This window comes from Ranitomeya variabilis, chromosome 2 (genome assembly GCF_051348905.1).
Source record: "Ranitomeya variabilis isolate aRanVar5 chromosome 2, aRanVar5.hap1, whole genome shotgun sequence".
Classification (NCBI taxonomy): Eukaryota; Metazoa; Chordata; class Amphibia; order Anura; family Dendrobatidae; genus Ranitomeya; species Ranitomeya variabilis.
The window spans coordinates 945,266,935-945,280,046 of NC_135233.1; the positions used below are offsets into that span (position 1 = coordinate 945,266,935).

The 13,112-nt window shown below is 43.7% G+C and overlaps 1 protein-coding gene across 1 annotated transcript in view; it reads right to left on the bottom strand.

Moving 5' to 3' along the window:
• Positions 1-10,807: 10,807 nt before the first annotated feature.
• Positions 10,808-13,112, bottom strand: part of LOC143808262 (arylacetamide deacetylase-like) — a 205,103-nt gene continuing 202,798 nt past the window's right edge. Inside the window, exon 5 of the mRNA XM_077290750.1 lies at positions 10,808-11,575. Coding sequence (XP_077146865.1) covers positions 10,967-11,575 — 609 coding nt within the window. The 3' untranslated portion in view covers positions 10,808-10,966. The remainder of the gene's footprint in view (positions 11,576-13,112) is intronic.

The following is a 13,112-nucleotide window of genomic DNA, read 5'->3' on the forward strand; positions in this document are numbered from 1 at the left end:
ATGTTGATGCCTGCTGCGGCCCCTCCTCCACCTCCGCTTCTGAACTACTGCCGCCTGCACCCTGTTCCCCCAATGGCTGCCAATCGGGGTCAACAACTGGGTCATCTATTACCTCCTCTTCGAGCTCGTGTGCAACTTCGTCTGTGTCACTGTGTCGGTCGGTGGTATAGCGTTCGTGGCGGGGCAACATAGTCTCATCAGGGTCTGATTGTGGATCAGTACCCTGAGAGGGCAATGTGGTGGTCTGAGTCAAAGGAGCAGCATAGTACTCTGGCTGTGGCTGTGCATCAGTGCACTCCATGTCAGAATCTACTTGTAATGGGCATGGCCTGTTAAGTGTTTCATTTTCTAAGCCTGGGACGGTATGTGTAAAGAGCTCCATGGAGTAACCCGTTGTGTCGCCTGCTGCATCCTTCTCTCTTGTTGTAGTTTTTGCTGAAGAGGACAAGGAAGCGACTTGTCCCTGACCGTGAACATCCACAAGCGACGCGCTGCTTTTACATTTACCAGTTTCAGAAGAGGAGGCAAAAGAGCTAGAGGCTGAGTCTGCAATGTAAGCCAAAACTTGCTTTTGCTGCTCCGCCTTTAAAAGCGGTTTTCCTACTCCCAGAAAAGAGAGCGTTCGAGGCCTTGTGTAGCCAGATGACGAAACTGGCTCCACAGCTCCAGACTTAGGTGGAATATTTTTATCCCCACGACCACCTGATGCTCCACTACCACTACCATCATTACCAGCTGACAATGAACGCCCACGGCCACGACGACCTCTTGCACCAGACTTCCTCATTGTTTTAAAAACTTAACCAAAGTAACTTTATTTGTTGCTGTCAAACAACTTACACGGTGAGCTATAACTTCAGTATGATTTCAATATCCCTTAACAGGTTGGTGAGACCACAAGGAAAATCAGGCACAATGTTACACACTCTGTTTTCTGTGGCACCAAATCACAGAGATGCCACACACGCAGGACTGTCACTCAAGCACAAATGTCAATATTAATCTCCCACTGTTTTTTTTTTTTTTTCTTTTTCAGGGAGACTTTAGAAACAAAATAATAAAAAATAAATAGGCTTTCTATGGCCCACTGAGTGAGAGATGGCACACACAGGAGTCAGGAGAGGCACACAAGCAGAAAGGGCAATATTAATCTCCCACTGATTGATGTAGTGTTTTTTTTTCAGGTAGATTTTAGAACCCAAATCAAGCAAAAAAATAAATAGGCTTTCTATGGCCCACTGAGTGAGAGATGGCACACACAGGAGTCAGGAGTGGCACGCAAGCAGAAAGGGCAATATTAATCTCCCACTGTTTTATTTTTTTTTATTTTTCAGGGAGACTTTAGAAACCAAATAATAAAAAATAAATAGGCTTTCTATGGCCCACTGAGTGAGAGATGGCACACACAGGAGTCAGGAGTGGCACACAAGCAGAAAGGGCAATATTAATCTCCCACTGATTGATGTAGTGTTTTTTTTTCAGGTAGATTTTAGAACCCAAATCAAGCAAAAAAATAAATAGGCTTTGTATGGCCCACTGAATGAGAGATGGCACACACAGGAGTCAGGAGTGGCACACAAGCCCTGAGGCCAATATTAATCTCCCACTGATTGATGTAGTGTTTTTTTTTCAGGTAGATTTTAGAACCCAAATCAAGCAAAAAAATAGATAGGCTTTCTATGGCCCACTGAGTGAGAGATGGCACACACAGGAGTCAGGAGTGGCACACAAGCAGAAAGGGCAATATTAATCTCCCACTGATTGATGTAGTGTTTTTTTTTTCAGGTAGATTTTAGAACCCAAATCAAGCAAAAAAATAAATAGGCTTTCTATGGCCCACTGAATGAGAGATGGCACACACAGGAGTCAGGAGTGGCACACAAGCCCTGAGGCCAATATTAATCTCCCACTGATTGATGTAGTGTTTTTTTTTTCAGGTAGATTTTAGAACCCAAATCAAGCAAAAAAATTAATAGGCTTTCTATGGCCCACTGAGTGAGAGATGGCACACACAGGAGTCAGGAGTGGCACACAAGCAGAAAGGGCAATATTAATCTCCCACTGTTTTATTTTTTTTTTCTTTTTCAGGGAGACTTTAGAAACCAAATAATAAAAAATAAATAGGCTTTCTATGGCCCACTGAGTGAGAGATGGCACACACAGGAGTCAGGAGTGGCACACAAGCAGAAAGGGCAATATTAATCTCCCACTGATTGATGTAATGTTTTTTTTTCAGGTAGATTTTAGAACCCAAATCAAGCAAAAAAATAAATAGGCTTTCTATGGCCCACTGAGTGAGAGATGGCACACACAGGAGTCAGGAGTGGCACACAAGCAGAAAGGGCAATATTAATCTCCCACTGTTTTATTTTTTTTTTCTTTTTCTGGGAGACTTTAGAAACCAAATAATAAAAAAAAAATAGGCTTTCTATGGCCCACTGAGTGAGAGATGGCACACACAGGAGTCAGGAGTGGCACAGAAGCAGAAAGGGCAATATTAATCTCCCACTGATTGATGTAGTGTTTTTTTTTCAGGTAGATTTTAGAACCCAAATCAAGCAAAAAAATAAATAGGCTTTCTATGGCCCACTGAATGAGAGATGGCACACACAGGAGTCAGGAGTGGCACACAAGCCCTGAGGCCATTATTAATCTCCCACTGATTGATGTAGTGTTTTTTTTTCAGGTAGATTTTAGAACCCAAATCAAGCAAAAAAATAAATAGGCTTTCTATGGCCCACTGAGTGAGAGATGGCACACACAGGAGTCAGGAGTGGCACACAAGCCCTGACTGAGGCCAATATTTTTCTCCCACTGATTGATGTAGTGTTTTTTTTTCAGGTAGATTTTAGAACCCAAATCAAGCAAAAAAATTAATAGGCTTTCTATGGCCCACTGAGTGAGAGATGGCACACACAGGAGTCAGGAGTGGCACACAAGCCCTGACTGAGGCCAATATTAATCTCCCACTGATTGATGTAGTGTTTTTTTTTCAGGTAGATTTTAGAACCCAAATCAAGCAAAAAAATAAATAGGCTTTCTATGGCCCACTGAGTGAGAGATGGCACACACAGGAGTCAGGAGTGGCACACAAGCCCTGACTGAGGCCAATATTTTTCTCCCACTGATTGATGTAGTGTTTTTTTTTTCAGGTAGATTTTAGAACCCAAATCAAGCAAAAAAATTAATAGGCTTTCTATGGCCCACTGAGTGAGAAATGGCACACACAGGAGTCAGGAGTGGCACACAAGCCCTGACTGAGGCCAATATTTTTCTCCCACTGATTGATGTAGTGTTTTTTTTTCAGGTAGATTTTAGAACCCAAATCAAGCAAAAAAATTAATAGGCTTTCTATGGCCCACTGAGTGAGAGATGGCACACACAGGAGTCAGGAGTGGCACACAAGCAGAAAGGGCAATATTAATCTCCCACTGATTGATGTAGTGTTTTTTTTTCAGGTAGATTTTAGAACCCAAATCAAGCAAAAAAATAAATAGGCTTTCTATGGCCCACTGAGTGAGAGATGGCACACACAGGAGTCAGGAGTGGCACACAAGCAGAAAGGGCAATATTATTCTCCCACTGATTGATGTAGTGTTTTTTTCAGGTAGATTTTAGAACCCAAATCAAGCAAAAAAATAAATAGGCTTTCTATGGCCCACTGAGTGAGAGATGGCACACACAGGAGTCAGGAGTGGCACACAAGCAGAAAGGGCAATATTAATCTCCCACTGTTTTATTTTTTTTTCTTTTTCAGGGAGACTTTAGAAACCAAATAATAAAAAATAAATAGGCTTTCTATGGCCCACTGAGTGAGAGATGGCACACACAGGAGTCAGGAGTGGCACACAAGCAGAAAGGGCAATATTAATCTCCCACTGATTGATGTAGTGTTTTTTTTTCAGGTAGATTTTAGAACCCAAATCAAGCAAAAAAAATAAATAGGCTTTCTATGGCCCACTGAGTGAGAGATGGCACACACAGGAGTCAGGAGTGGCACACAAGCAGAAAGGGCAATATTAATCTCCCACTGATTGATGTAGTGTTTTTTTTTTCAGGTAGATTTTAGAACCCAAATCAAGCAAAAAAATAAATAGGCTTTCTATGGCCCACTGAATGAGAGATGGCACACACAGGAGTCAGGAGTGGCACACAAGCCCTGAGGCCAATATTAATCTCCCACTGATTGATGTAGTGTTTTTTTTTTCAGGTAGATTTTAGAACCCAAATCAAGCAAAAAAATTAATAGGCTTTCTATGGCCCACTGAGTGAGAGATGGCACACACAGGAGTCAGGAGTGGCACACAAGCCCTGACTGAGGCCAATATTTTTCTCCCACTGATTGATGTAATGTTTTTTTTCAGGTAGATTTTAGAACCCAAATCAAGCAAAAAAATTAATAGGCTTTCTATGGCCCACTGAGTGAGAGATGGCACACACAGCAGTCAGGAGTGGCACACAAGCCCTGACTGAGGCCAATATTTTTCTCCCACTGATTGATGTAGTGTTTTTTTTTCAGGTAGATTTTAGAACCCAAATCAAGCAAAAAAATTAATAGGCTTTCTATGGCCCACTGAGTGAGAGATGGCACACACAGGAGTCAGGAGTGGCACACAAGCCCTGACTGAGGCCAATATTTTTCTCCCACTGATTGATGTAGTGTTTTTTTTTCAGGTAGATTTTAGAACCCAAATCAAGCAAAAAAATAAATAGGCTTTCTATGGCCCACTGAGTGAGAGATGGCACACACAGGAGTCAGGAGTGGCACACAAGCCCTGACTGAGGCCAATATTTTTCTCCCACTGATTGATGTAGTGTTTTTTTTTCAGGTAGATTTTAGAACCCAAATCAAGCAAAAAAATAAATAGGCTTTCTATGGCCCACTGAGTGAGAGATGGCACACACAGGAGTCAGGAGTGGCACACAAGCCCTGACTGAGGCCAATATTAATCTCCCACTGATTGATGTAGTGTTTTTTTTTCAGGTAGATTTTAGAACCCAAATCAAGCAAAAAAATAAATAGGCTTTCTATGGCCCACTGAGTGAGAGATGGCACACACAGGAGTCAGGAGTGGCACACAAGCAGAAAGGGCAATATTAATCTCCCACTGTTTTCTTTTTTTTTCTTTTTCAGGGAGACTTTAGAAACAAAATAATAAAAAATAAATAGGCTTTCTATGGCCCACTGAGTGAGAGATGGCACACACAGGAGTCAGGAGTGGCACACAAGCAGAAAGGGCAATATTAATCTCCCACTGATTGATGTAGTGATTTTTTTTCAGGTAGATTTTAGAACCCAAATCAAGCAAAAAAATAAATAGGCTTTCTATGGCCCACTGAGTGACAGATGGCACACACAGGGATGGCACTCTAGCAGAAATGCCAATCTTAATCTCCCACAAAAAAAAAAAAAAAAAAACAGGGACTGTCCTACAATTACTATCTCCCTGCAGTAATCTCAGCCAGGTATGGCAGGCAGCAATAAGGAATGGACTGATGCCCAAATTAAATAAAAAGTGTGGACAAACAAAAAAGATAGCTGTGCAGAAAGGAAGGAACAAGAGGATATGTGCTTTGAAAAAAGCAGTTGGTTTGCACAGTGGCGTACACACAGCAATACAGCTATCAGGGAGCCTTCTAGGGCAGCCCAATGAGCTACAGCGCTGAGAGAAAAAAAAAAAATGTAGCTTCCACTGTCCCTGCACACCGAAGGTGGTGTTGGACAGTGGAAATCGCTACAGCACAAGCGGTTTGGTGGTTAATGGACCCTGCCTAACGCTCTCCCTGCTTCTGACGAAGCGGCAGCAACCTCTCCCTAAGCTCAGATCAGCAGCAGTGAGATGGCGGTCGGCGGGAACGCCCCTTTATAGCCCCTGTGACGCCGCAGACAGCAAGCCAATCACTGCAATGCCCTTCTCTAAGATGGTGGGGACCAGGACCTATGTCATCACGCTGCCCACACTCTGCGTTCACCTTCATTGGCTGAGAAATGGCGCTTTTCGCGTCATTGAAACGCGACTTTGGCGCGAAAGTCGCGTACCGCATGGCCGATGCAACGCTGGGATCGGTTCGGTTTCATGAGACGCCGACTTTGCCAAAAGTCGGCGACTTTTGAAAATGAACGACCCGTTTCGCTCAACCCTAGTATTGACTTGTCGTTCTCATCGGCTTTTCATCCTCAGACTAATGGCCAAACCGAGCGAACTAATCAGACGTTGGAAACTTATTTGAGATGTTTTGTTTCTGCTGATCAGGATGACTGAGAGGGCTGCCATCACAGCTTGCAGATCCAAGAACTTACCGAACCATTTGGTCCGCAGCCACTATGTTGGCGAACCAGTTTGTACCTTTCTAAATACATTAGCGGAGAGATGTGAAGGCGACCTATGTAGTCAATGCATGGCATGCCCCAATATTGATCGCTGTGATACATTTTATAACTCCAGTCAATCATAATATGAGATCAGGAAATGGATCACATGCACCAGCACGAATGTTATTTACTACGCAACGTGCCCCAAAATATATGTTGGATTAACATGCAAACTAAAGGTATGCACAAGAGAACATGTGTTTGTTATTGCCACTACGGCGGCCCATGTGGATGCATGCACGCTCAAGATAATCCCACGCCATTTTAAATTGCATCATAATGGAGAAGAGCCTTCCCAGGGTTAGGGGCATCGACAAGATAGATGTCAATGGAGGAATCTCTAAGAGACTTGCTCAAATGGAGTCGATATGGATTTGGACACTTGGGACATTACACCCATCTGGCTTAAATGATAACAGTAGTTTTGCCCCATTTCTGTGATCGCAAGTCCTACTTTGTGCAAAACCAAATATTGATAGTGCTGTGTATAGAATTGCTGTAATTGTTTTTATTATTTTAATTTTTCTGTTTGTTCTGGTCTAGCAGACTCCGGTTGATGCTTGCATGTACCCCCGTCCCTTGCGTATCGTTCCCCTTGTGTGACAACAGCGACAATTGGAAGCACATTTGTAAAGAATAGAGATGACAATTCTTGCAGCATAAATTATAATATATTATGTCATGCGTATTGATGCATAATCTGTTATAAGTTCTTCATAGTTTGGGTCTCGGCATCTAATATGCTGTTGCAGTTTTTGTTTCATTTTTATGTAACACCCGCACTGGGAACTGTCAGGGCAGCTACTGGTATACTGGGACTTACAGACACTAAGAAGAGCTTTGCAGCTGCTGTTAAACAGGGACCTACAGACATTAACAGATTTTCCCCTGAGCTGCAGTGGACTACAATTCCCAGGGACCCTTGTTTCAGTCAGATGACACAACCTGGATTGAATGAGGAGGGACTTGGAGGGAGGAGCTGGGCAGAAAGTGAAAGCAAGAGTTCAGAGAAAGGAAAGAGCGTGGCAACTTGCTGGGAGAGACTGAGCACGGCGGATTTGCATCCCGCTACACTGCAGTGTTGCTGTCCCCTCGGATATACCCGCGCTGCTGGAGAGAGAGCGGTTTTGTTTTACCCTCTGGAGCAAGTTACATCAAGAACTTGGAAAGTTCTGCCGGCACTCCCACCGTATAAAGGACTGAATCCGGCTGCCCCCAGCTGGTGTCCAGAGACCCATCCGACCGTTGGAGACACGCAGTGAGTGCCCTTCTGAGACTTGTGGTTCTACCAGCGCTATTTACAGTGAGAACACTACAGCCCAGACTATTGCCCTTACTATTCATTTAAGTGCACCAACTGTTCTAATTTGCGCGCTAACATCCACGGCAACTGGGCGCCAACGTTTGGACTGAGTTAAACCAGAAGAGACAAAATACCCTGCTACGTTATACTTGCAGGGTGGAAGTAGAATTGGAGTGTGAGGTGTATATGACTTTGACAGAGCACAGTTACTTGTATTGCATGTTATTCTTTTAAATCCATCTCATTTATGCTGCATAGCAATAAATCCTGTTAAACTGTTTTATTCCTGATCCCTGTGAGTGTGTACTGAGTGTTGCAGGGGATTCCCGAGTCAGCCCCTGGCAGAAGATAATAGTCCTTCTGCAGTGCCAGAGAGAGCTCCAATCAAGATTCGGGTGGAGTCACTGCGCCCTGGAGAGGTGAGACCCCCCATAACACCCAGTGTACCGTGGTAGCCCTAAAGTGGTGTTACATTTATGTATGGTATGGGCACACCGTGCTCATCTCATTGACAAGCAATTGCTCTGAAAGGGAACCTGTCACCCCCAAAATCGATGGTGAGGTAAGCTCACTGTCATCAGGGGCTTATCTACAGCATTCTGTAATGCTGTAGATAAGCCGCCGATGTTACCTAAAAGAGGAGAAAAACAGGTTATATTATACTCACCCAGGGGCGTTCCCGCTGCGGTCCAGTCAAATGGATGTTTCAGGTCCGCTCCGTCACCTCCTATCTTCATTCCATGACGTCCTCTTCTGGTCTTCATGCCGCGGCTCCTGCGCGGCCTCTGTGACCTTTCCGGGGTCTGGGCACTGCAGTACTTTGCTCTGCCCTCAACAGGGCAGACAAAGTACGCCTGCGCCGGAGCCACGGCGTGAAGACCAGAAGAGGACTTCATGGAATGAAGATGGGAGGCGCTGTACCGGAGCGGAGACACCCATCAGAGCAGGACCGCCCTTGGGTGAGTATAATCTAACCTCTTTTCTCCTCTTTCAGGTAACATCGGCGGCTTATCTACAGCATTAGAGAATGCTGTAGATAAGCCCCTGATGACGGTGAGGCTTACCTCACCATTGATTTTGGGGGTGACAGGTTCCCTTTAAATAGTTCTATTTTTCTGTGGTTCCTTAATGCCTTGTTATTGTCACGTTTATCCTTGATCTAATTATAATGTGAGAATTATGCATACATACCCGTGCACTGGTTCTTGTGCTCCCTGTCTATGTGCACCCTGCTCCCATCACCCTTGCTGGCTTTCGGTGTCTCAGCATGGTGATTGGAATCCAGCATTTCCTACTATAGCCAGTGGGCATCATGGCGACACATGCGTCACTTCCAGCCAGGGATGTCACTTCGTTTTATTAAAGTCACTGCAAATGCAAATTCCAAGACAGTGTCTTTAAAAAAAAAGAAAAAAAAACTTTGCTGGATATTGAGGTATGTGCACGTGCTGACTCTGGCACCATTTTATTTAAGTATTGAACTTCAAAATTAAAGTGAACCGGTCACCAGCAGTAATGCTGTTAACCTGCAGTTAATATGCAGATTGCCAGCATACAGTCAAATGCAACGGGGTGAAAACTAACTTTATTCTCCCCACCCGCTTTCATTTTCAGTAATGATGGTGGCGCCAGTTTAGTTACCAATGTCAGTACACAGAGTGGCTGCTGTAACTGCACCCCCAGTCCTGACTGACACTGGTTCTACATTGAAGCCAGCTGTCAGAGCCAGGGACGTGGTTACAGTCACTGCTCTATATACTCACTCATAGTTGTGACAGAAGGGGCACTGCCCCCATGACTGAAACTGAATGCTAGTGGGAAGAATAAAAAGTTCATTTTCTTCCCATTGCATTTGGCTGCATGCAGGATCCGGGCGATCTCCAACGCCATTTTATTGAAGACATTGCATATGCGAAATTGCAGACTTTTTTTTAAACTAAAAAAAGTGCCGTATAGCATAGGGTATGTGCATGCGCGGAGTCCGGTGCCATGTTATTGAAGCATTGTAAAGGGAACCTGTCACCAGAAATAACGCTGTTAACCTACTGATATGGAATTAATTTGCAGGTTAGCAGCATTATGCTGCTTGGTGCCTACACGCAGCCGAGTACAGTGGGGAAGGGGGAAATGAACTTTATTCTACCTGCCATTATTTTGTTTCCACCATGGGGGCAGCGTCAGTTAAGTAACTGCTGGAATTATACAGGGTGGCGACTAACCGTGCCTCTGGCGCTGACTGACACTGGTTCTACATTGAGGCCAGCTGTCAGTCAGGACTGGGGTCGCGGTTAAAGCGGTTGCTCTGTATACTCCCAGTAGTGACCGAATTGGCTTTGCCCTCATTACTGAAACTGAATGCTGGCAGGGAGAATAAAGTTTGTTTTCTCCCAGCTGCATTCGGCTAGGTGCAGGGCACCATCATAACACTGTTAACCTGCAGATGTGGTCAATCTGCAGGATAACAGCCTTATTTCTGGTGACAGTTTCCCTTTAACATAGCACACAAATGTACCAATAAAAATGCTTGTCAACCAGGTGTAGAACAGGTTTAATAGCTAGCACAATCTATAGGCTGTTTATAATTGCAGTATCACCTATATAATGTATATACAGCGGTTTATGTACCTTATTCAGGTAAAGTTGCAACTGCTGTATACACACTAAAAAGGTTTCTATCTTGGCACTCACCCCGATCGCGGAGATTGAGGGGAGAGGGAGGATGAAGAGCTGTGGCCTTGTCAGCGGATGCAAGCAAGAGAACACGCGCACACAGGTGCTTAATTCAAAAGTTTTAAAAGGCCAGCGGCCAACTTTGACATTTGCCCAGTGAGCTGGCGGCTCTGAGCTGCAGACTTGGTAGATTGCCAGTTGTGGGGCCTGTGTGACATTCTCAAATGAACTTTTGTCTCCACTTTCATTGCATGCCAATAGAAGAGGTTTTCCTCTCCTGTACAGCTAGTACAAATTACATTTACAAGCCAATGTAAAAATGTTTTTGCCCTTGTTTTCTTACTCATACAGCTTCTTCAGGTTTCTTTAGGAACTGAGGATTGATCCATTCTAGTAGTCTCCAAATATAGTTAAGCGATAGCCATGCAACCCCTGCGATAATTACTTTGATTTAAAATGGATAATGTTAAAAACAATTTAATTGTAAATGAATGCACAGTCAATACAATTTGAAAGACCGTTTGAGAGAAACAAGCCGTAACATGTATAGCGCTCAGGTTTCAGTAGGTAGAATTGACACGTAATACATTCAAAAAGTTGAATTATTTTTGGAAGACTTGTCACAAATTAGTATCGAGCCAGTGTAAGTACTTTTCTACCATTCGACCTGCTATAGAATGAGTGAATGGTTCAGTGTTCATGAAAAGTATACCATGGAAGGCACTGTCATAATTTTCATGTACTACATGTACACCAGCATTTCTAAGTCGGGATACATACATAAAGCCATCATCTCTAAGCACATCATACATGCATGTGATCACATATGTCAATGGCAGACCCCTTAACTTTTCATCTTCTGCCAACAAAGGAGATGCTCTAACATCCAAGAGTCCTGGATACTTTTTCACAAACAATGAATTCTGGTTGTCAGGCATCTGGTACACGTGATTCTTTTTTAGATCTCCTGGCAATAAAGTGCTCCAGTTTACGTATTTAAATAAGTGAGCATCTTGAGATGGAATATGCTCGTTGGCCATCATGGCATCAAACAGCGATCGATCCGTGGTGTAGTATTCACTCCAGAAGCGGACCATCAGTGTCTTGGACAGTAGTGGCATGTAGGCATTTTCTTTATAAGATGGAGTATTTAAATCAAGGCTTTGGAGAACTGGGTATATTAAAACTTGAATCTTGAGATTCACCTTGACTTCTGGGTCATGAAGCAGCTGGAAAAATCAAATTCATATTTAAATAAATTAACACGTTTCAGCGTAGGAGTCAGCAAGTATTTCATGACATGCGGAGTCTACGTGTTTATTTTTTACAATGGACATTGATATACTTATAGGAGATGCAGACTACATTGAAACATTTCTATCTATTCTGCACTGATGAGAAAAACCCACTACGACAGGCAGTTGTACAGCCTTTCTATATACAGGTCCTTCTCAAAAAATTAGCATATAGTGTTAAATTTCATTATTTACCATAATGTAATGATTACAATTAAACTTTCATATACTATAGATTCATTATCCACCAACTGAAATTTGTCAGGTCTTTTATTGTTTTAATACTGATGATTTTGGCATACAACTCCTGATAACCCAAAAAACCTGTCTCAATAAATTAGCATATCAAGAAAAGGTTCTCTAAATGACCTCTTACCCTAATCTTCTGAATCAACTAATTAACTCTAAACACATGCAAAAGATACCTGAGGCTTTTAAAAACTCCCTGCCTGGTTCATTACTCAAAACCCCCATCATGGGTAAGACTAGCGACCTGACAGATGTCAAGAAGGCCATCATTGACACCCTCAAGCAAGAGGGTAAGACCCAGAAAGAAATTTCTCAACAAATAGGCTGTTCCCAGAGTGCTGTATCAAGACACCTCAATGGTAAGTCTGTTGGAAGGAAACAATGTGGCAGAAAACGCTGTACAACGAGAAGAGGTGACCGGAACCTGAGGAAGCAGTGGACTGAGTCTGGTGTGGAAACATCCAGAGCCACCGTGCACAGGCGTGTGCAGGAAATGGGCTACAGGTGCCGCATTCCCCAGGTAAAGCCACTTTTGAACCATAAACAGCGGCAGAAGCGCCTGACCTGGGCTACAGAGAAGCAGCACTGGACTGTTGCTAAGTGGTCCCAAGTACTTTTTTCTGATGAAAGCAAATTTTGCATGTCATTCGGAAATCAAGGTGCCAGAGTCTGGAGGAAGACTGGGGAGAAGGAAATGCCAAAATGCCTGAAGTCCAGTGTCAAGTACCCACAGTCAGTGATGGTGTGGGGTGCCATGTCAGCTGCTGGTGTTGGTCCACTGTGTTTCATCAAGGGCAGGGTCAATGCAGCTAGCTATCAGGAGATTTTGGAGCACTTCATGCTTCCATCGGCTGAAATGCTTTATGGAGATGAAGATTTCATTTTTCAGCACGACCTGGCACCTGCTCACAGTGCCAAAACCACTGGTAAATGGTTTACTGACCATGGTATTACTGTGCTCAATTGGCCTGCCAACTCTCCTGACCTGAACCCCATAGAGAATCTGTGGGATATTGTGAAGAGAAAGTTGAGAGACGCAAGACCCAACACTCTGGATGAGCTTAAGGCCGCTACTGAAGCATCCTGGGCCTCCATAACATCTCAGCAGTGTCACAGGCTGATTGCCTCCATGCCACGCCGCATTGAAGCAGTCATTTCTGCCAAAGGATTCCCGACCAAGTATTGAGTGCATAACTGAACATTATTATTTGATGGTTTTTTT